At 39.9% G+C, this 24,254-nt stretch overlaps 1 protein-coding gene across 3 annotated transcripts in view; it reads right to left on the bottom strand.

Annotated features, from left to right (window-relative positions):
* Positions 1 to 5,617: 5,617 nt before the first annotated feature.
* Positions 5,618 to 24,254, bottom strand: part of LOC146965800 (polypyrimidine tract-binding protein 2-like) — a 31,549-nt gene continuing 12,912 nt past the window's right edge. For 2 of the 3 annotated variants that reach the window (XM_085763266.1, XM_085763268.1), the window contains exons 4-14: positions 22,630 to 22,802; positions 21,597 to 21,737; positions 20,651 to 20,806; positions 19,768 to 19,878; positions 18,725 to 18,935; positions 17,584 to 17,699; positions 12,479 to 12,512; positions 10,702 to 10,794; positions 8,694 to 8,910; positions 7,639 to 7,716; positions 5,618 to 5,786 (exon numbers count right to left, since the gene is read on the bottom strand). In XM_085763266.1, coding sequence (XP_085619392.1) covers positions 5,657 to 5,786; positions 7,639 to 7,716; positions 8,694 to 8,910; positions 10,702 to 10,794; positions 12,479 to 12,512; positions 17,584 to 17,699; positions 18,725 to 18,935; positions 19,768 to 19,878; positions 20,651 to 20,806; positions 21,597 to 21,737; positions 22,630 to 22,802 — 1,460 coding nt within the window. In that variant the 3' untranslated portion in view covers positions 5,618 to 5,656. The remainder of the gene's footprint in view (positions 5,787 to 7,638; positions 7,717 to 8,693; positions 8,911 to 10,701; positions 10,795 to 12,478; positions 12,513 to 17,583; positions 17,700 to 18,724; positions 18,936 to 19,767; positions 19,879 to 20,650; positions 20,807 to 21,596; positions 21,738 to 22,629; positions 22,803 to 24,254) is intronic. The other variant, XM_085763267.1, reaches the window with a different exon arrangement.

Raw genomic sequence — 24,254 nt, 5'->3', positions numbered from 1 at the left:
ATATTTGTCTTATTTCTAGTCAAAATGTCATTTCTAGTCAAAACAAATCTCATTCTACCTGAAATAAGACTCATCACATTAAAAAGCAGCTTGTTTTTAGACACTTTTTACTTTTTTCAAACATATTTTCACTTAAAATGAGTATTAAAATAAAGCACAAAAAACTTGCTTTCACTGGCAGATTTTTCTACTTATTTCAAGTGAAAATTTGTTTGAAACAAGTGAAAATGATCTAAAAACAAGTTCATTTATAGGTGATGAGTCTTATTTTAAGTGGAAAGAGGTTAGTTTTGACTAGAAATGAGACATTTTGACAAGAAATAAGACAAATATTCTTGGAAAGATTTTGAGTTTTTGCCGTGTGTGAAACAGACGATGATCTGACTCTGTGTTTTATCAGTTTAATATAATTATTGTTCTTTTGTCGCCTCATATTGTCGTATATAATCTGTCTTCTCCTCTGAGGCTTTTTAGCTAATTACACTTTATATCTGATGATTATTACTGTATGTGCTTCTGTTCATCTTTATGGTGTGATGTCCTGCAGCTGTTTTTTTTTTTGTTTTAATGGAAGCTGCCTTAAGACGATAGGGATGTAATTCTGGCTAATTATTACACTGATGCTCTCTGCTGATGTGTTGATTACTGTGCATTGTTCCTAATTCAATAAACTCAATAAATATATATTATAATATTATATTTTATCTTGTGTTTTTTTTTCTAGAGTGCTTTATTTATATTCTATACTGTGTATTTTAACGGGAGAAGCGGCTTTTCAATTCTTCTGTATGTCTTGGAAACAAAGAAATATAGAAAACTGACAAAAAAAAATCTTGAATCTTGAATTAATTAAGCAAAAACAGATTTAAAACTGTCAAACATCACGATATACAAGATTATCATGGAGGTGGGGAATGTTTTTCTTTCTGCAGATGGTTGCAAGTGTTTTATCATTTGATTTAATTATAAAACTATAGGACTCAACTGTACAGAGAACATTAAACACGGGGTGGATAAACTTTCTGGCTTGTTTTAAAATCTGACGGTTGGTTCGGTACCAGATGGAGTGAGAGAGAAATTACATGTAAAAGACAAAACTTACATTCAGTTTCAGTGGGACAGTGTTGCTGCTGTTCACCATTTTTTTTTTGCCAGTGCATCAATTTTATACCAATATTTGACGCACCGGATGAAAAAGCCAAACACAACTCTGTATGTTTATTATTATTTAACTGGATCAGTCAGAAACTTCCCAACGTAACTCAGTGTTATAAAGAGATTTTTAGTGGCAAGTTAAAAGAAAATGTCAAGAATGTTCACTTGTTGATATCTTGTTGCTTTCTCTCTTTCTGTTTCATTTTTGGTTTTGTCTTGTTTTATTATTTTCTTATCATTTTCTACTCTATTTAATTTTGATAATAATAATAATTTGATGTATAATGGGCCGTGATCTGCTCGTACCCGATTGAACCCAACCTGTGGATCTTTGGACCGTTGTACAGACTGCTGGGTTTGGGGCTTAGTCTCTAAATTATGGGATGTAAAACTCACCAAGTTGCAGATTCTCCTAAAATGATGGATGAACTCTTTAGAGTCCAGACTCCAAATCAAACACAGCGACGCCTCGGTACCGTCCAGACCCAGACTCAGAGCAGCTGTTTACAGATGTGTGAGGATGTTTAGACGTTCAGGTCCACCATCGTCTCCGCTCGTTCCCGTAGCAACGTCAACCGGCTGCTGTTATATAGCATCACATGCAGAGAAGCTGTGAGAGGAAGCTGAGAGACCAGACGGAGCGAAACAAACACGCAACAACGGCCGATAACGTCTTAGTCGTCATTCAGGAAACTTTAAATGGAATTAAGTCAATAATTTAATAAAACGTTTGACCCAATAATGTAAGAACTTGGTTATGACGTCATTGGCAAAGTATTAACAAAAAAAAAATTGTTAGCACTGTAATAACTGGAGCCAATAATGTAATAATATATGTATCACTATGTGTTTGCTTATTTTTTCAGAGTAGAAGACGTCAGAGTTGTGAAACATTTTAAGTTATGTGTTAAAGTAAACTAAAGCACGGTAAACTCCTCCAGTGCTTCATGATGAATGAGATTTCTTTGGCCGTTTCTCACATGTGTCTGAAAACGGAGGAAGTTCAGTAAGAACAGTCGGTTATGAACAAACTGGTTGTAACACACCGACTTGATCTTCTACCCTGAAAATAATAATAAAAATGAATAAAGTGGAAGATATATTATTACATTATCGCCTCCAGTTATTACATTCTCAAAGAGGTTTTTAATACTAGTCGAGAAATGTAACAACCAGACAATAATGTAGTAAAATGTTTGACCCAATAACGTAATAACATTTTTTTTGGCCAATAATGTATTAAGTAACTTATTACATTATTGGACTAGTATTAATAACCCCTTTGAAAATGTAATAATGGGTGCCGATAATGTAATAATGTATGTATCACTTTATGTTTTTTATTATTTTCAGGGTAGAAGATGTCAGTGTGTTACGACAGACAGTCTGTTATGTTAACTTGAAAATAAATCTCATTCATCATGAAGCATGGAGGAGTGTTGATGAGACACAGACACACAAATGTGGCGTCTTCTACCCTGAAAATAAATTAAAAAAATTAAAAAAAAACACAGTTATACATATATTATTACATTATCGGCTCCAGTTATTACAATGACAAAAGTTTTTTTTAATACTAAGCCAGTAATGTAATAATTTCTTACGTTATTGGCAAAAAAAATGTTATTGGTCGAAACATTTGAAGTTATTACATTTAAAAGGCCAAAACGATGACATCATCTGCAGTTATGACTTATGGTTTCGTTGCTACGGCGCCGAGCGAGAGGAGAGCAGAGCGAAGCGAGACTTCAGAGAAACAGAACTGTTGTCAGTCGGCAGGGTGGGAAAACACATCCACAACCACACTGCAAAAAATCTAATGTCTTACCAAGAATATTTGTCTTATTTTTAAGTCAAAATGTCATTTCTAGTCAAAACAAATCTCATTCTACTTAAACTAAGACTCATCACATTAAAAGCAGCTTGTTTTTAGACACTTTTTACTTCTTTCAAGCAGATTTTCACTTGAAATAAGTAGAAAAATCTGACAGTGGAGCAAGTTTTTCTTTCTTATTATGAGCACAAAAAAACTTTCACTTTTACTGGCAGATTTTTCTACTTATTTTAAGTGAAAATTTTGATTGAAACAAGTGAAAATGATCTAAAAACAAGTTAATTTTTAGGCGAAGAGTCTTATTTTAAGTGGAAAGAGTTTAGTTTTGACTAGAAATGAGACATTTTGACAAGAAATAAGACAAATATTCTTGGAAAAGATGGTTGTTCTTCCCACCCTGAGACTGAAGAGCGAGGGAGGAGGAGGACGGACAGAACAGAACAGAACAGAGAGAGAGAGACGGAGGAGGTGAATGCAGAGCTACAGAAGAGTTTTATTAGGCATGCTACAGAGGAAATGCAGAGTACACCAAAAAGACCATGAGGGGGGAAAAGGGAAGAGGAGGGAAAAAAACAAGTCAAAAAAAGCAGGAAACCAAGTCGCACCTCCCCGTGTTAGAAAATAATCCAACCTTTAATTGTTTGTGCCTCTTGAAAACTAAAACCAAACGGTTACATCATCATCATCATCATCATCATCATCATCGTCATCATCGTCAGCTGTAGAAAACCAGACAGAGGAAAAATATACAGAAGTTTCATCTGAGCAGGAACCTCCGGGTTTTTATTGTATCAAAACAACGAGTGGGAATTTACTCGACACTTAAAACATTCTGGGCGTTTTCCTGAAATTCAACATTTCACTGTGGTTTTTTTTTGTTTTCATTTTGTTTTGTTTCTTTTTTCTGTTTTTTTTCTTATGTTAAAATGATTTTTTTTCTTTTTTTTTAAGGGATAGTTCACCCAAAATTGAAATTTCATTCACTCATTATCTACTCTACTACCCCTCATGTGGACTAATAAGGGCTGGGAGAAGTTTCAGAGTTACAGGGGGTCTCGGCGTAGCAGTGCATGTCCATATGACGGTTGCAAATGGATACCAACTGTCTTCGTAAAAACAAAAAGACACACCAAAAAACATCCAAATACCTCCATGCTGCTCGTATGTAATGTCCGTCTTGTATTGAAGCCCTGACATGAGAAATTGTCCCGAAAAAAAATTAAATAAGTCAAACGAATTGGGAAGAGGAGCTTCGAGAAGCTTCTGCTACAAAACAAGCTTCAAATATAGACTTATTTCATTTTTTTCAGGACAATTTCTCATGTCGGGGCTTCAATACAAGAGGGACATTACATACGAGCAGCATGGAGGTATCTGGATGTTTTTTGGTGTGTCTTTTTGTTACGAAGACAGTTGGTTGGTATCCATTTGCAACCGTCATATGGACATGCACTGGATAACTCTGAAACTTCTCCCAGCCCTTTATTAGTCCACATGAGGGGTAGTAGAGTAGATAATGATAATGAAATTTCAATTTTTGGGTGAACTATCCCTTTGAAAGGAACAGGAACTAAAGGCACAGAAACTTTGGTCCAACCGAGCAGCTCTCCCTCTCCTTCCTTCCCTCCCTCTCTCTCCCTCTTTCTCTTTCTCTCTCAGTAAACTGTCACATGACAATGAAATCACAGTGGACTCTGAATCAGCATGCAACACCTTCTCCTGTCAGATCAGATCGTATCGTCACTACAACATGCTTAGAGAAACAAAAAAACAAACGTCGTCACTTGACAATCACGTCTCACTGATATGAACAGAAAAAAAAAAGCTTAAAAAAAACACACCGAGAGAAAGAACAGAAGAGGAAAGAAAAGAAAAGAAACACTGAGCTGTGGAGTTCAACCTCTGAACGCACTCAACTCAACTCGTAGGAAAAAAAAAATGGAATCCATGTGAAACTGAAACTGTCCGTCAAAAAAAAAAAAAAAAGAAAACTCTGACATGTGTCCTCAGGAATCATCTTCCTCCTCCTCCTCCTCTTCCTCGACTAAAAGAGAAAATGTTCTGAATCTAAAACCGAAACAAAGACTCAACAGCTTCGCCTGGTCGGTGGCATCGCTTCAAAAAACAAAAAAGGAAAAGAAAAAGAGAAGAGAGGATGAAAAAACAGCCCCCCAATAATAATAATAATAATATTCAAAAATATTCAATACCAAATAATAAATGTGCCTCGAAGCTGATTGGGCGAGGGGTCGTTAACGCAGACGTCCATCATGTCAGGTATAAGGCACGTTAAGTACTTTATCTCGTCAACTGAACCCGGATTAAAGGTGGATCTACGTACGTACGTGGGACCGGCTGGCGGGCGGTCGGTCGGTCGGTCGTCGCCGTAGAAACACGGAGCTCGTCGCCGTAGAAACACGGAGCTTCAGTAATAAAAACAGCTGCTGAGGATCCAGAGTGAAGTTTGTTTTGTTTGTGTGTTTTTGCTTCTTTTAAAAAAAGGATGAAAGTCAAAGTTTCAGTGTCTCTCAAAAGGAATGACAGGATCATCGACAGAACCCCAACAACACAACTGATGAAACCACTGAGCCCCCCCCCCCCCTCCCCCCCAGTGTCCAGACAGCCGTCTGATTGGTCGGCCGGCTCTCCCTCCCTCCTTCCTCCAGGTCAGATGGTGGACTTGGAGAAGGAGACTCGGAGGTGCTGGTTTCCTCCCATGTTGTAGTTGTGGAGGTCGATCAGCGCCTGGATCGCCTCCTCCACCGTCGACATCTGGATCAGAGCCATCTTACGATCTCTGGGGGGACAAAGAGAGACAAACACGGGTGAGTCGTGGTGTGCATCTTCACCGGCCTCACGATTCATGGGTTGTATTGTTACGATGCATCACATCCTCAATTTTCTGTTTCTACACAGGACATGTCTGTTCTGATTAGGGTCGGGCACCGAAAAACGGTTCCAAATAGGAACCGGTTCCTAACGTCCGGTTCCGGAATCGTTAAGATGCCGTTTGAATTTCGATCCTTTTTATCGGTTCCTAAATGTCCGCACTAGTTTGTTTGTTTTACTCCGCTCACACTAGTTTGAAGTATTTTGACCCGCCCCGCACCACCGCATCTATTTTCACAACCCGCCCCGCCGCTATTAAACGTCAGACAGCGGCTTTTTACTTTGAAAGGGCAGACAGAGGCACTGTGTTGCCGGTAGCTTGTCAGTGTGGAGCTCGTGAGGAGTGAGAGAGTCACAGAGCAGCGAGTAATAATAATAATAATAATAATAAGTAGCAGCAGCAGCAGCCGCCGCCTCTCTCTCTCCCCGCTCTGCCGGTTCCCTCACACCTCCGCCGGCTTTTCCCGCCAACATCAGCGCGCCCCTGATAACACTCTGGACTTCATCATCAGTGTTTTTAATGACCCGCCCCACCGCGCCCCGCACCGCAAATAAAGTAAACATTTCTTGACCCGCACCGCGCGTCACTAGTGTACAGACCTCCTCAGCCTGAGAAGGCACACATGATTATCTTCTTAAACAAAAACAGTTTTTGATTTGTCATCATGACTGCTCCAGTGTTTGTTTTATTTTGTTGCATATACATTCACCTGTTCTGCAGCTCTTTGTATGTTAGACTGCTTGCCAAGTTTCAGTTTTATAGTTACAGTTAGGGACCCCCCTTTTAATTGAATACCATAGTTGGCAAAATCTATTTTTGGAGGCCTTTTGGAGGTCTTACAAGCTGTGTAAGATGTATGTTTGAAGTCCAAGCATGCATGCAAAAATGGCCTGTGTGAAGAGTTTGTCAAATAAAAAAATATCCTGTGAAATAAGTTGTGACCTGTTGACCTGCACCTCAAAGAATCGGAATCGAGAATCGTTTAGAACAGGAATCGAAATAGAGAATCGGAATCGGAATCGCTAAAATCTAAACGATGCCCAAGCCTAGTTCTGATGATACAAGTCAGCGGTGCAAAACTTAAAGATGTGGGGCATTGAATCATCCCTGGACACTCTGTGGCGCTGAAGGAGAGGAGAACTAAAGACAGTTCTGTTAGGGGCCGTGTCCACCGGAAACGCTTTCAGCGCTCTGGGCGTCTAGCCTCATAAACCAGCCTCTCGCGGAAATGCATTTCATTTCATTTCGACGGAGAGTCTGGCCTCATTCCCGCTGTAAGCGTTTGGAGTTGAAATCTGTTCAACTTTTGGAACAGCGCGCCGCTCATCAAGCGGCTCGGAAGTGGGACGGCTCGTTTTGTTACCTGGTTACGGCAGCATTCTTAGAGAGATAGAGAGCGTGTTTGGTGGACACGGCCCCTTACTGTCTCTCTTTCTCTCTCTGTCTTCAAAATAAATGCATATAAAGCTTGGGGGGGGGTCGGGATGGACTCGTAAGCTGCTGGCAGTGAGAAATTTAACGGTGGCGGCTGTCAACAAATTCTCTATGTAAGAAAAACCCTGGCATTGTGCTTTAAAGTAAAATAAATAACTGTCTCTGTATGTGAACAACATCAAACGTAAATTAATTATTTGAATTTAAAAATCGATTATGTGACGTAACTGCATCGATCCTGATGCATCTTTGAAACGAGAAACAAGACCAGGACCTGAAGGACCTGAAGGACCTGAAGGATCTGGATCAAAGCAAGTCCACCTACTGGAAAAACTTGAAGGCCTTCACAGTTCCTCCGGCGTTGGAGAAGAGCAGCCGCAGGTCTTCCTCCGTCACGTCTTGTCTGTTCAGGTGAAGATCACAGGTGAAGATCACAGGTCAGACACAAAGACCAACAGGTTCTAATCAAAGCTCTACATCCTTTAACTTTTTACTTTCTATTTCATCTCCTTCAGAGAGTTGAAAGGTGTTTAAAAATAAACTGTATCATCATTATTAACATTATGACCATGTTTTAATGCTTTCAGCAGATAACTTTCATATCAAACCTCGACCTTCTGCACCACGAGAATATTAGTTAATGTTGAATTAATCCTCGCGGCTGCAGGTCGACAGGTGCTGCTATTATTCTACCCAGCTCCATTCAGAGCAGTGAAGGCTGGAGAAGCAGCTGGGACATGGACAGACCAAGTGTCAGGTTTATCTGATCTTTTTATGGTCTCAAATATGTTTGTCCTTCTCCTTCATCTGAGTTTTTTAGTTTGATTTCTGTTTAAACCAAACATATGCAGGTAGACTCTGCATGATTTGTTCAGACTGTTTCAAATTTCTATTGTATCCTTGCACACTTTTTATTGCAAGTCCCTCTGTCTTCTATTTTTCTATTGTATCTGTCGTATTTATTGTTTCTGACTGTGATTATTAGCTATTACCTTCCATTAGGACCTAATGTATCCAGTCACGGCAGCTTAGTATTTATTGTATATACAGTATTCATTGCTCTTTACCTTTGTATATTGATGCTGTTTCTATTGTTTGTATGTTGATATGTAATATTTGAATTCCTCACACCCAGACGTGTGGGAAAGTGATTGGTTTGTGTCACACAGACACTCCTATTTAAGATGGCTTCCTGTGGTGGCGCAAACATTTGCTTGAAAAAGGTCTAGCACCGAAACGTTGCAATACAATAAATTCTGTCACCCTCCGACGCACCTGCCGAAGAAATAGATGTGCAAAGATTTCAGCTTTTTCTGTTTAAACCAAATAAAATTGACGAGTCCAGCAGGCCTGATCCCTGCAGCCTGGTGCTTTACTTACGGGACGTTGGAGAGGTGCAGCGTGGCCGAGGGCGGGAAGATGTTCTGGAAGTTCTTGGACCCGGGTTTCTTGAAGCGGTGCAGCGGGGAGTTGGCGTAGTCTTTGGTCAGACCCTGGTCGTCGAGGCCGTCGCGAGGCAGCGCCACCGTCTGGTGCTTCGACAGCGTCACGCGGATGATCTTCCCGTACATCTTCTGACCGTTCAGGTGGCTCATGGCTGGAGAGGGAGAGGAACAAGAAGAGGAAGAAGAGGATGATGAGGAGGAGGAGGAGTTTAGATTATGTTATGTTTAAAACATCCTCATTGTGAAGCTCCCTGGATCTGGAGCGGACGACACGTCGAACACACTCGATGTTTCACAGCTTTTTGTTGCTTCCAGTCGTTTTCTTTCATTAAATTTCATTTGGTTTTGCAAATTTTAAAAATAAAAATCCAACAAAAAAAACACCGTGAAACAATCCAGATTCATTCTGCAGGTACTAGTGATATAGATTTTCTTAATATAGAAATTATCACAGTATTATCACGATCATTATCCATTGAATAATCAATTTCACAAAACTACGAATGTGTAAAATCTATTAATATAGGACCGATTATTAATCCCCCAGGGAAAAAGTTTGAATTATTTCAGTGATTATTTGTCATCTATACCAAATGTTTAAGTTTATTTTTATCATTTTTTTAAATTACAAATGATAGATAGATACCTACCAATTCAATGTTACGTTTGTTTGCCGATACGGTTCCAACATAATCCTTTTTTTTGGAAAGTGACGGTACGTTTCCGATTAATTAATTAATTAATTGTGGAATTCAATACTGCGATCAATTGTGAAAACAAGTTAGCATTACATTAGTGAGTTTTCATGCATCAAGGGGTTAAATTTCACATTTTAAACCATGAGGACACATATTGCGCATCTTTTATGAAGTGTTTAGACCTGTCTGAGGCGAACTATCCCTTTAATTTCACAACACAGGACCGACTAATAATCCCCCAGGGAAAAAGTTTGAATTATTTCAATGATTATTTGTCTTCTATACCAAATGTTTAAGTTTATTTTAATCATTTATTTTGATTACAAATGACATGCTAACATTTGAATACCTACCTACTTTTTTTGGAAAGTGATGGTATGATTGCGATTCATTAATTGTGGAATTCAATACTGCGAGTATTTGTGAAAACAACTTATTACACATTCCTACACATTTCCAAATTCCATACTTTTTCCAGACCCTAATTTCCGGACTTCCACTACAAAAAACTCAAAATCTTACCAAGACTATTTGTCTTATTTCTAGTCAAAACAAATCTCATTATAATAGTGGAGCAAGTTTTTTCTTTCTATTACGAGCAAAAAAATCTTGCTTTCACTGGCAGATTTTTCTACTTATTTCAAGTGAAAATTTGTTTGAAACAAGTGAAAATGATCTAAAAACAAGTTGACTTTTAGGTGACGAGTCTTATTTTAAGTGGAAAGAGATTAGTTTTGACTAGAAATGAGACATTTTGACAAGAAATAAGGCAAATATTCTTGGAAAGAATTTAAGTTTTTGCAGTGTCTCAGTAAAAATAAAAATTTGTGACATTTGAGTAAGTAGATGTGCATCATGTTAATAAATCATGCAATTAATCATTTGTTTTCATTATTCTGAATTTGTATGCCATTATAAAACCAAATAATTTCCAGGAGATTGTAGCTACAGTAGGTAGCCTACAATAGCGCATACAAAATGTGAATAAGACTGAATAAGTATTAAGATAAATATATTTCCATACAATAGTTTCCATTTTCCAAACTTTTCAAGACCTGGAAATGTATAAAATCAAATTCCATATTATTCCATACTTTCCATACTTGCGTAGGAACCCTGTTATTATGACTTAAAAGCATCATATTACTGTGTTTTTATGGATGAAAAGGTTACATTTCACATTTTAAACCATCAGGACACATATTGTGCATCTTTTATGAAGTGTTTTTAGACGTGTCTGCTCACCTAGCTGGGCCTGGTTGGCGTCCGACATCTGGATGAGAGCGCTGTCCTTCTTATTGTAAAGGATTTTCACCCTCTGGACATCACCATACACTCCTGCATCAGGAGGAGGTGCAGAAGGAGGTGGAGGAGGAGGAGGTGGAGAGAAAGCAGACAGTTAGACAATTAAACCAGGCAGCAACGGAGAAAAAAGGATATTTACAGACAAGCAGCAAAGAAGAGAGAGAGAGAGAGAGAGAGAAGAGAGAACTGAGTACACACAAGAAATTTACTGTAGACTTTTATAGAGAAAAGAGAGTGAAGAGAGAGAAAGATAGATAGAGGTGTAGAAAGACGAAGAGAAGAGAAGAGGAGAGAGAGAGAGAGAGACCCTCTAAACACATCAGTTAAAGCTGAGTCAGGTGCTATAAATAAATAAATAAATAAATAAAAACAGCATGCAAACAGAATTAAGACTTAGCAGTAAATTAACTGTATTAAAGCCAAAGTAACAAACCAATAAACAGGAAGGGACGAGAAGCTACTGAGCTCCGATTAGGACTGAGAATTATCATAATTATAATAATAATAATAGTAATATGGTAACACTTTACTTGAATAGGTGTTCACACTGTCATAACCATCAATGAATACTTCTGACAGCTGTGGTTAAGTGTCATTCGGTAAGTTATGTCACTTTTGATGCAAAGTTGACATTGTTTGAGATGTTTTTGTTCTGACAACTTGACATCATTTTTTAAAGTTTGGCCATTAGGTCTGTTATGACAGTTTAAATTGTCTTTATGTCAAGTTGTCAGAACAAAAACATCTCAAACAATGTCAACTTTGCATTAAAAAAGTGACATAACTTACCGAAGGACACTTAACAACAGCTGTCAGAAGTATTCATTGATGAGCTGTTATGTCAATCTGATGAATACCTATAGACCGAATCTCCTTGTTGTTTACATTCTACTTCCTGGTAGAAAACCAGCTGTAATGTGAATGAGATCAATAGTAACGAACGAGAGTTTAGCTATATATCATATTTTTCACGCCCTATCACCGTTTAGACAAATCTGAAATGATTGAAGAAACATTACTATTTCTGTGTGTGTGTTTTGTGTTGCTATGTGTTGTATTTATTCAGTTTGGGGGAATCACAGTGTCTAGAAAGCATCAGTGGCTCAGCTGACAGGGACAGCTAACGGTAGCTAAGCTAACGGCGGTAGCTAAGCTAACAGCAGGACGTCAGCTGTTAAAACCCTCCCGTTGTGGGACACCACATGAAACTACTCCAGTTAGCTCAGTCATGTTGGAACTCAGATATCCGCTGGAGAAAATATTTTTTCATGGAGCGTTTATTGAGTCACTGAGTTATTAAAGTTAAACAGGTAGCTAACCGTTAGCCCGGCTAATCTATGATAACCATGACTAATTACAAAAATGTGCTCACAGAAATAGTAATGTTTGTCCAATCATTGGTTTTATAAACTTTACAAACATCAGATTAGTCTAAACGGTGATATAGTGACATGAAAAATGAGTTAAATATAGTGAAACTCTCGTCCGTCACTATTGTTCTCATGCTGGTTTTCTACCTGGAAGTAGGAGATTTGTTATATTCAAGTTACCAATAATAATATCTCTAATAATCGTAATAATACTACTACTAATTATAATAATAATGACAAATGTGTCAAAGATAGAATGGAAATAGAACAAAAAGAGGTGGAGAGGTAGAATAGAGATAGAGATAGATAGATAGAGAGAGAGAGAGAGAGAGCTAACGATAACATACCGAAGAGGGTAAACAGACTTTGGGGCGTAACCATCTTTAGAGGGAGAGAAGAGCAACAAGCAGCGTGAGACAGGTAGAGAGGTAGAAGAGTCGGAGCGGAGCGGAGGTAGAGATGGACAGATCGATCCAGAACGAGGTAGGTAGGAGGAGGAATGGTGGTTTTTGTTTTCCCCCCGGAGAGTGATGGAGGAGGTGGTGGGTCATGGAGGAGGAGGAGGAGGGAAGAGGAGGAGGAGGAGGAGGAGGGAAGAGGAGGAGGAAGGAGGAGGAAGAGGAGGAGGAGGGAAGAAGAGGAGGAGGAGGGAAGAGGAGGGAGAGGAGGAGGAGGAGGGAGAGGAGGGAAGAAGAGGAGGAGGAGGGAAGAGGAGGAGGAAGAGGAGGAGGAGGAGGAGGAAGAGGGAGAGGAGGAGGAGGGAAGAAGAGGAGGAGGGAGAGGAGGGAAGAAGAGGAGGAGGGAAGAGGAGGAGGAGGAGGAAAGAAGAGGAGGAGGAGGAGGGAGAGGAGGAGGAGGGAGAGGAGGAGGAGGGAAGAGGAGGAGGAGGAAGAGGAGGAGGAGGAAGAGGAGGAGGAGGAGGAGGAAGAGGAGGAGGGAAGAGGAGGAGGAGGAGGAGGAAGGAGGAGGAGGAAGAGGAGGAGGGAAGAGGAGGAGGAGGAGGAGGGAAGAGGAGGAGGGAGAGGAGGAGGGAGAGGAGGAGGAGGAGGAGGGAAGAAGAGGAGGAGGAAGAGGAGGAGGAAGGAGGAGGAGGAGGACGGAAGAAGAGGAGGAGGAGGGAAGAGGAGGAGGAGGGAAGAAGAGGAGGAGGAGGAGGAGGAGGGGGAAGGGGAGAAGAGAAGAGGAGGAAGAGAAGAACAGGAAGAGGAGAGGGGAAGAAGAGGGGAAAGGGGAGAGGAGGAAGAGAAGAAGAGGAGAGGAGGAAGAGGAGAAGGGAAGAAGAGGAAGAGGAGGGGGAGAAGAGGAGAAGAGTGAGAGGAGAAGGGAAGAAGAGGGGGAAGAGGAGAGGAGGAAGAGGGGGAAGGGGAGAAGGGAAGGTGTTTAAAATTACCCAGCAGCATATGAAGGAGGGAGGGAGGAGGAAGGGGGAGAAGGAGGGGAGATAGAGAAAGAGGGGGGAGAGATGAAGAGGGAGGCAAATGCAAATTGGAGGAGGGTGGAGGGGGGGAGGGAGGGAGGGAGGGAGGGGGGGGGGTAATAAATAAAAAGTGAGGAGGGGGGAGGGAGGGGGGGAGGAGGGGGAGGGGGGAGGGACAAAAAATAAAATACAGGTCAGTTACACTGAATAATGCAGCTTCTCGATGGCGTCTTTACTCTAAATACACAGATCAATCAACTCAACTCAGCCAAATGTGGTGCTGTCACCATGGAGACAGGCATGGGGAGGGGGGAGGGGGGGCAGGAGGAGGCATGAGGGGGGAGGGAGGGGGGGCAAGAGGGCAACAAGGTACATTCTGTTGTCAAAAATCATAACAAAACTCAACAATATAAAAGTGTAAAAAGTGAAAAAACCAACATGCAGCAGTTGAAGATTTACAGTCTTTCAGCAGTGAGGGAGGGGGAGGAGGAGGAGGGGGGGGGGGGGTTAGAGGAGAGAACATGCAGTTTAACATCATGCACAGAGTTGATGTGAAGGCCACTGGGGGAGAGGGGGGGGGGCAGTGGCGTTCACACAAGTCTGAGAGGATAAAAGGAAAAAAAATAACAAAAAAAGAATAAAAAGCAGAGAGAATCTCAACAGCTTCATTTCAACTGGTTCAGAGAGAGAAGAGAGAGATTGAGGGGGGGATCGGGGGGGACAAATCAGGTGCAATCCAGTCACAGTTTAGAAAATAAAATAAAAAATTAAAATTAAAAAGGGCTATTTCCAGTGGTAATCCGTGTTTTCCTCAGATATCGGGTAATTTCATACCATCCATACTCCAACTGCCGCAACCGCGAGTAGCTAACGTCCTTTTGACCATCATTTAAATTTTAAAACTCACTTCACAATTAAATTAATTCAAATCAAATCAAAATTTGGACTCAGTTTTTTTTTTTTTTTTTTTTTTTTTTTGCTTTTCCACAAACACTCGAGCGCGACGTCCGACACGAGAATCAAACCCGCTAGTTTTAAAAACACGTCGGCAACAGTGACCACTGATCCGTACTGAGACTGTTGTTATTCCGTCATCGAGGTGCAAAGAGTAGATACTGAGCAAGATGGTTATCTGTATCTGAACTCTGCTGTGAAGGTGGAGACAAGCAGCGGTGGAGTATTTGCGACAATAAAAAATAAAAATAAAGAAAGAAAGAAATTTGAAGGAGCGGTGGCTAGGATTTAGGAATGGTGGCCCGCCACTCCTAAATGAATGTAGAGGAAACACTGAGGACTCTGAGGCGTTTGCTCTCTGACCTGTAAAGGAACAATGTGGAAGCCGCGGAAAGTCCGAATTTTGATTTAATTTAATTGTGAAGTAGGGATGTAACGATTCACTCAACTCACGATTCGATTCACTATTTTTTTGTTCACGATTACAATTTTCTCACGATTCTTTTCAGATCAAAAATGAGCTACAGACAAATTATGACCTAATAAAATGATCTTTCATTCATAAGAGAAAGATAGTCTGAAAAATTCACCTTTCATTACAGATACACTGCACATCACCATTTAGCACCGAGGGACAAGAGAGATAGAGAGAGAAAAGAGAGTGAATTGGTAAGTGTGCGTGGCGGCGGCGTATGGTGTCGAACAAATGAATCAACCAGTGACTTTTGAGATAATGTAAGCTACTTCTCACCAGAGACTTTGTTCTGACGCATCGCAATTTATTTTTTTTTTCACCGATGCGAGTCGTCACGCATTTGTATCGATTTTTAATCGAGTCACGATGCATCGTTACATCCCTATTGTGAAGCGAATTTTAAAAATTAAATGATGGTTACAAGGACGTTTCTTGCAACCACAGAACAATTTTAAAATGAGTCCAGAGCCCATTAATGAACATTGAAAAGACGATAGATTGTTGAACAAAAACAAATCTGAACGTCCAGACGCTGCAGTTGGAGGATGGATGGTATGAAATGACCTGATACCTGAGGTATAAACATGGATTACCACTGGAAATAGCCCTTTAAAGACAAGGCAGAAGGAGCAGAGAGAAGAGACGGAAAACAAGGTGAGAGACAAGTTCAGGTTCAGGTTCAGGTGTTCCCAGGAGGAGGAGGAATGGAAGAAGAGGAAGAGGGGAAGGAGGAGGGAAGGAGGGGGAAAAGAGGAGACCACAGAATGCTTTCATATGAGCTCAGAGAGAAGAACAGAGAGAGTTAGATACAGTCTGACAGGAGGAGGAGGAGGAGGAGGAGGAGGAGAGAAACAACAGGCCCCGCCCCCTCTGACAGGAACATAATGAGTCCCGACCAAAAAAGGAAAAATAAATAAAAAATAAATCAAAACCAAAGCGTGAGCGACTGAGCGTGAGCGCGGCCGTGGACGAGTAAAGACACTAGAAGATACAGCAAAGGAAAGGTTAGACAATACAACTGATTCATGTTAGAAAGGAAGAGGAGCAGAGGACCGATCACCGATCAATGATCACCGATCACCGATCAATGATCAATGATCAATGATCAATGATCAATTATCTCTATCACACATTAAAGGGATAGTAGCATATTTTTTTAAAGTGTGGTTGTATGATCTACAAATAGCCCCTAAGTACTTTAATTGCAGTAGAAGACTCTCTGCACTCCTCCCGTTAGCAACGCCAGCCCATAATAGCCCTGCCCAGAGATTTACAACATACAGGCTGTGTCCGAAATCACCCCCTACTCACTATATAGTGACCACGCCATTTTGTAGTGGTGTCCGAATGTTTAGTGATTATTAATGTTCACTACATAGTGACTGAATCTATCCCACAATTCACCGCGAAATGTAGTGAGCATCCGATGGTCACTAACCGGAGCAAGATATCCCATCATGCATTGCGGTCACGGATCGACACCGGCCCAGAACGACCGGTGTAAATGCAGTAGTGCAGCAGCCTCAATAAATGTTACCAGCTGCCAGAGTTTTCCGGTCGCGGCTTCAACAAACGTCAAACGTCAGAGCAAATTTCCTAACAAGTGTTATAAACTGACCACAGACTCTGGATAGCGATGCTAATTTCTGTTAGCCCGTCTATGGAGTTTTACATTAACGTTAGCATTAAGCTAGCGGACGTTATGCTTAGTTGTGACACTGACTGTGTGTGTTTTGAATGTTGTTTCAAACTATGTGGGTTTGATTGAACATCTTTGATGCTTATATTACCGCTTAATGCTTTACTCCTCTACACCGGCCGTTACCATGGTTGTATCCATGGTACCTGCACCAGCCGTTACCATGGTTGTATCCATGGTTCCTGCACTGGCCGTTACGATCGCGGTCGGAACGTTTTAATTACCGTACGCGACGTAATACGTCATTAACTGTGCGGCGGAGAAGTGTCCGAAAGTGTTTTTTTATTTGACCAGTGAGTCACTATATTGAATTCACTATATAGTGAGTAGGGAGGAGGGAGTGATTTCGGACACAACCACAGTGTTGTGAACAGACCCAAAGAAACGGCCTATTTTCACGGCCTAAAAGAGGTTTTACATGAAAAATAATACACAATTCCATTGTTCGCTATAATATAATTTTTTCCAGCCCTTCAAAGTGCAGGAAAAACACAGTTTGTATGTTGTAAATCTGTGGGCAGGGCTATTATGGGCTGGCGTTGCTAACGGGAGGAGTGCAGAGAGTCTTCTACTGCAATTAAAGTACTTGGGGGCTATTTGGAGATCATACAACCCCACTTTTAAAAAAATGATACTATCCCTTTAAACCCTTTAAAGTTATTGATCCAACTTTATTTAAACTGACAGATGTTCAGTGTTTATTTAACAGTGGAGCTTCTTCGTGTTTCCTGCATGGAGGACACAACACAATGAACATGGCAGCACAGAACCAACAGTAGAGAGGGAGGAGGAGGAGGGGGGAGGAGGAGGAGGAGGAGGAGGAGGTGTGTGTGTGTGTGTGTGTGTGTGTGTGTGTGTGTGTGTGTGTCTCTGTGTGTGTGTCTGTGTCTGTGTGTGTGTTACTGACCTCCTCGTTGAGGTTGCTGACCAGCAGGACGCCGCTGGACCCGGTCTGTCCGGCCAGAGCCACTCGGCCGGCTGCTGCAGCCGCCGCCGCTGCTGCACTCAGAGGGTTCAGAGCTCCTAGAGGAGGAGGAGAGGAGGAGAGGAGGAGGAGGAGAGGAGGAGGAGGAGGAGGAGGAGGAGAGGAGGAGAGGAGGAGGAGGAGAGGAGGAGGAGAGAGGAGGAGGAGAGGAGGAGGAGGAGGAGAGGAGGAGAGGAGGAGGAGAGACGACAATCATGGAGTGGAGAGCAGCACGACCAACTGACCCTCAAATATATATTTTTTTAAATTCTAGAAGAAATTGATCAAATTTCTCAAAAAAAGTAAAAAAAAAAAATCCTAAAAAAAAAAGAGTTAAAATTTTTCTAGAATTCCTCAAATATATATTGTTTAACATTCTAGAAGAAATTGATAACATTTCTCAAAAAATGTAAAAAAAACAAAACTAAAATATTCTAGAAAAAAGTGGTAAAATTCCTCAAATATACATTTTTTAAATTCTAGAAGAAATTGATAACATTTCTCAAAAAAAGTAAAAAAAAAAAAAATCTAGAAAAAGTGGTAAAATAAAAAATAAAAAAGAGTTCAAATTTTTCTAGAATTCCTCAAATATATATTTTTTTAAATTCTAGAAGAAATTGATAAAATTTCTTAAAAAATGTAGAAAAAAAACAAAAAAATTCTAGAAAAAGTGGTAAAATTTCAAAAAATAAATAAAGAGTTAAAATTTTTCTAGAATTCCTCAAATATATATTTTTCAAAATTCTAGAAGAAATTGATTGCATTTCTCAAAAAAAAGTACAAAAAACAAAAAAAAAAGAGTTAAAAATTTTCTAGAAAAAAGTGGTAAAATTCCTCAAATATATACTGTAGCTATATATTTTTTTAAATTATAGAAGAAACTGGTAAAATTTCTCTAAAAAAGTAAAAAAAAAGTTTAAAAAAGTGGTAAAAATTCTGAAAAAAAACTAACAAAAAAACATTAAAAATTCTAGAAAAAAGTGGTAGCAGCGTCTGATCACGTTCATTCTCACCAATGTTCAACAACACAACAACAGCAACAACATCAGCATGATAAAAGTAGGAAAAGTAAAGTGGCATGTACCTGGGATCTTACCGAGCAGCGAGTTGGAGTCTTTGCTGAAGGCGGCGGCCACCGATTGGTCGATGCTCGGCTGGCCGTCGCCGGCCGGCAGCTCGGGCCGTGTGTAGTCGCGACTCTTGTCGTTGTTGTACTTGACGTTGAGGTTGACGAGCTTGGAGAAGTCGATGCGCAGCGTGCAGCACGAGTTGTAGATGTTCTGACCGTCCAGCGCCTGGAGAGACAGAGAGAGAAACATCATCATCATCCTCGGTGTCTGGCGTTACCATGACGCTGCTGGGTCATGTGACTAGGGGTGGGCATTGCCAAGGACCTCAGGATACGATACGCATCACGATACTTGAGGATACTTGACGAATTTTAGAAGAAATTGATCAAATTTCTCAAAAAAGTAAAAAAAACAAAAAAATTCTAGAAAAAAGTGGTAAAATTCCTCAAATATACACTTTTTTTAAATTCTAGAAGAAATTGATTACATTTCTCAAAAAAAGTAAAAAAAATGAATTAAAAAAAATCTATCAAAAGTGGTAACATTTCTAAAATAAAAAAACGAGTTAAAAATTTTCTAGAAAAAAGTGGTAAAATTCCTCAAATATATATATATTTTTTAAATTATAGAAGAAACTGGTAACATTTCCAAAAAAAAAGTATTAAAAACTAATAAAAAAAACTAAAAAATGTGGTAAATTTTCTAAAAAATAAAAAAAAAACATTAAAAATTCTAGAAGAAACTGGTAAAATGTAAAGAAAAAGACCCTGGGGGTCCCTGGACCTCACTTTGCAAACCATTGTACTAAAGAACCAAACAATGTAATTCAAACTATCCCTGCCATTTTATTGTAACTATACAAGTGCAAGTTACAACAACATATCTGCATGAACAACACACTGTCTGAGGCAGCAGTACAGTGACACCTCGCGGAGCAGAGGTGTAGAAGTTGTACTGGATTTACGTCTGAAACATGATTTATTATTTGAAAAAAAAATCAATATGTCGAAATTTTGAATATCGATATCGTATCGCGATACAAAATATAGCTTCTCACCAGCTTGGCCTGCTGAGCGTTGACGGGGTCGCTGAACTGCAGCAGAGCCTGGAACTGGTTGTTCTTGGTGAAGGTGATGATCTTCATCACGGTGCCGAACTTAGAGAAGATCTGGACACAGACGGAGAGAGAGAGGAAATACACAAACTTTACTCTGGAGGATCTCATGCTGCTTCTTCCTTTTTTTCGAGGACATTTTTAGCTGCTACAGTCTGACAGACGTGTTATTAGGCCATATACTGTACATCCCCTCGTCCTATTCATGCTTTGGAGAAGTTGGAGTTGGACAGTCGTACCATATTTTGTGCATTTAACCAGTTTGTTTCTATATTTATTTTTTTCTCTCAAACCCAGAAGTCTGATTTAACAGGGTATATACAGGAATCTTGAAGTTAATTCTAATACTTTAAGACTTTTTCAAGACCTTCTCAATATTTTTCAATATCTCACCACCACTTCAAGCTGTAACCATTTACATCAGTGACACTTTTTTTTTTACTTTTTTCCGTTTTAGTTTGTGATAAAGACTATAGACCACTATGATACAACAGAATTCAAAATAGGCTGGGATAATAAATCAAAGGCAACGTTTATAAAAAAAGCATTGCTCCACTCTCAAAAAACAAAAACAACAATCTTCTTTTCTTTTTCATGAACCGGTTCATCTTTGTTTTTTAATAAAATGAATAAATTCACACACTTTCACACTGTTTTTTAGGACTCAAACTCTTGGACAGCTAATTCAGAAAAAACACCTTCAAAATTTAAGACTTTATAAAGTTGTGAAAAGACTTTTTAATACTTTTTAAGGGTCTTAATTTTCCCAAAATTGATTTATCACCATTTAATACTTTTCAAGACCCTGCGGATACCCTGTCCTCACCTGCTGCAGAACGTCCAGAGTGACGGGGTAGAACATGTTGTCGATGATGATCCTCAGCACGGGGCTGGACGCGGCCGCCAGCGCCTCCTGCACGTCTGAGCTGGGCGAGCCGCCGGACTGGACCGCCGAGACGGCCTGCAGCACCGCCTGGGTCCGCTACACACACACACACACACACACACACACACACACACCATTAATGCACGGAAAACACAACAATAGGGCTGGGACTGGGATATGCTTTTCTCCCGATTCGATTCTTCTACGATTTTTTTTTGGATGGCGATTCGATTCAAATTGTGATTCTACGATATTGCCGATTCTCTCGATGATTTTTAGTCTTTAGCATTTTTAACATTTATCTGCACACAAATACTGTAGGAGCCTATAAATTAACATACTCCATTATAAAGTGAACTTAAACCCTTTTCAAAACCTGTACTTTCTGTAGGTAAAAAAGGCGAACAAATCTTAAACAACTGTATTCTATATAGGGCTGCAACTAACAATTATTATTTTCTTTTCTATTATTTTCATTATCAATTATTTAAACGATTAATCGCTTAGTTGTTTGGTCAATAAAATGTTGAAAAACATCAATCAGTGTTTCTCAAACCACAAGACGACGTCCTCAAATGTCTTGTTTTGTCCACAAACCAAAGAGAGACTCAGTTTATTGTCATAATTCTATTATCAAAATAGTTGCCGATTAATGTAATAATCGATTATTGTTTGATTAATCGATTAATTCTATAATTTGTGATGTCAAAATGGGCTCAAAGCCAAAAGAGGTTGGGAACCACTGTGGTAAACTGAATATATTTGGGGTTTTTGCTGTTTTGTAAACCACCGAGTTCATTTCTCACAATCAAAACTCATCGATCATTCATAAAAACCAATCAGCAGGTTGATAAATGATAAATAATGATAATAAATCGCTGGTTACCTGATTGCCGGAGTCGGTCTTGAGCTCTTTGTGATTGGAGTACTGGATGTAGACGGGGACGTTGCGGATGTGAGGAGTGACGGTGGTGTAGTAGTTCACCATGGTGATGGCTGCCTCCTCCGTGCCCATCTCCAGGAACGCCTGCACACACACACACACACACACACGCAAAAAAGCCCCCAAAAATTTAATTATAAAACATTTTGCAGGCAAAACATAGTTTCCAGTCGCTGTGATTAGACCGACCACGTCCGGTCTGGGCTTCAACACCCACAGGTCGGACCAGAAATACACATATATTTGTTCTGAGACTGACTTTTTTTAGTCAATGTACGTTGAAATTAGGGCCAATGGCGTGCATTTTGAGAAATATTGTAGAGAAATTTCTGGAAAAAAAGGGTGCAATTTCTCCAAAAATATTTTAACATTCCTAGAAAAAAGTGGTTAAAATTCTCAAAAATAAAATAAAATTCTAGAAAAAGGTGGTAAGATTGAAAAAAAAAAAAAAAAAGTTTAAGATTTTCTAGAAAAAAGTGGTAAAATACCTCAAATATAATACTTTTGTTCTTTAATTCTAGAAGAAACTGGCAAAATTTCTCCAAAAAAAATTATAGAAAAAGTGGTAGAATTTGTAAAAAATAAATAAATAGATAAAAATTATAGAAAAAGTGGTAAAATTCCTCAAATATATATACTTTTTTTTTAATTATTCTATAAGAAACTGGCAAAATGTATCCCAAAAAAAGTAAAAAATAAAAAAATAAAAATAAAAAGATTAGATGGATAAAATTCCTCAAATATTTTTTTTTCTTAAAAACTATAGAAGAAACTGGTAAAAATTTTCTCAGAAGACGTAGAAAAAAAGCATTAGCGATAGCGACTTAGCAGCTCCTGCATGGGCAGTGTGGCTCTGAGTGAAGAAAAGCAAACTGGTTCTTTGGAGGCGTGAGATTTAACCAAGTTAGAACAGGTAAGAACCAGTACCAGCTTCTTATTGGTGGAGAGGGTAAAGGTGAATCTCTGTCCCACTCACCTGGTTCTTGCCCTTCAGCGTGAGGATGTTGGTGACCTTCCCGAACGGCAGCCCCAGGGCGATGACCTCGGTCTCCGACGCCTCGTTGGGAAGCTTCCTGATGTGCAGCACCCGGGACGGCGGCGCTTCTTCCACACGCAGCTTTTTACTGTCGCTGCCGTTGGACGCTCCGTCTACGAGAGCAGAACAAGCTACTGGTTAACCACCGGTCCATACATAGCAGGCAGCCTACAATACTTAAAGGGATAGTTCAACATTTAGTCAAACTGGCCCATTGCCATAATCCCTATAGTCATAGCAGTAGGTTCGTTACCTTTAATTGTCGGTGCAAGATATTATTTTTACAAGTTGTGAGCTGCACATTCACCACGCTATGAGATAATAACACAACGTTACCACACAGAGTTGTTTTAGAGGGAAATTCATGCAAAACCGCTGATGCGTGTTGCCTTCAGGGACAGTTTTTCATCAACAGTCTCTGTATTTCCCTCTAAAACAACTCTGTGTGGTAACGTTGTGTTATTATCTCATAGCGTGGTGAATGTGCAGCTCACAACTTGTCCACCAGAGCGTTGTGGAGTTGTTGGATTGTGTATTTGATGAGTTTGATGAGGGAAACCAACCGAGAAATCCCATAATGAGCCTCCGTAGCGTAGCTCTGAGCAGCTCACGGCTCTGCTCCGCCGTTCTAAAAACAGCTTGCACCGACAATTAAAGGTAACGAACCTACTGCTATGACTATAGGGATTATGGTGATGGGCCAATTTGACAAAACGTTGAACTATCCCTTTTAACTGATAACGATGGAGACGTTTGTTCTCCTGATTCACACTTTTACACTTTCATTTTATAAAACACTAAACCAAACACTGCAGCGTGTGTGTGTGTGTGTGTGTGTGTGTTCATGGTTAGACATCACACATAACGTACATCATCAGACTCGGCTTGGACCAAATTGTTGCAGATAAAAGCTTTTATTTTGAAGGATCATTCTGAGGCCAGGGAGAGACAGATCTCAGGTGGCGTTTCGTTTGACGGAGCTCGTTAGCTGTGAATCTTTAATTAAGGGCGGCCATGTTGAACAAGCAGACGTCAACATGTCCTCTTTGATCCTCAGTAAACACACACACACACACGCAGCTTGTTGCTAACCCTCTGAGCTGTAGATCAACAGTAACCGTATGTAACAGCTGAGCTCATCATCCCCGTGTCTATATGTTTGTTATTGAGGAGGATGAGCTACTGTCTCCATGACGATCAGCCTTCACTCCCGCTTCCCATCGTGGCTTTTTAAACCAATTAGAAAACTGGAGAAGATTAGGATTAGTTATTCTAATGTTGTCAAGTCTGAGTTGCTTCATTACAACCATTTAAAATGTTATAAATGTATGTTTCATCTAGTGTATATCAGTGTTTAATGGGGATGTCACGATTACTTGTTTTCACAATTAACTGCGGTATTAAACGCCGCGGTTAAAGAGGAACTAAACCCCTAAACCACTTTTTTCTGCTGAAAACAAATGCATTTGGGTATAAGGTAGCACAATCAAATTTTTCTATTGGCTGAGATGGAGGCAGATGACGTTTTGGAGGCAGCTTTCGTCACCGGCCACCAGCTCCCCGAC

This window comes from Trachurus japonicus, chromosome 20 (genome assembly GCF_045865225.1).
Source record: "Trachurus japonicus isolate A0001 chromosome 20, Traja_1.0".
Taxonomy (NCBI): domain Eukaryota; kingdom Metazoa; phylum Chordata; class Actinopteri; order Carangiformes; family Carangidae; genus Trachurus; species Trachurus japonicus.
The sequence above is the reverse complement of the archived record's forward strand: the minus strand, read 5'-3'. Positions and strand labels throughout refer to the sequence as shown.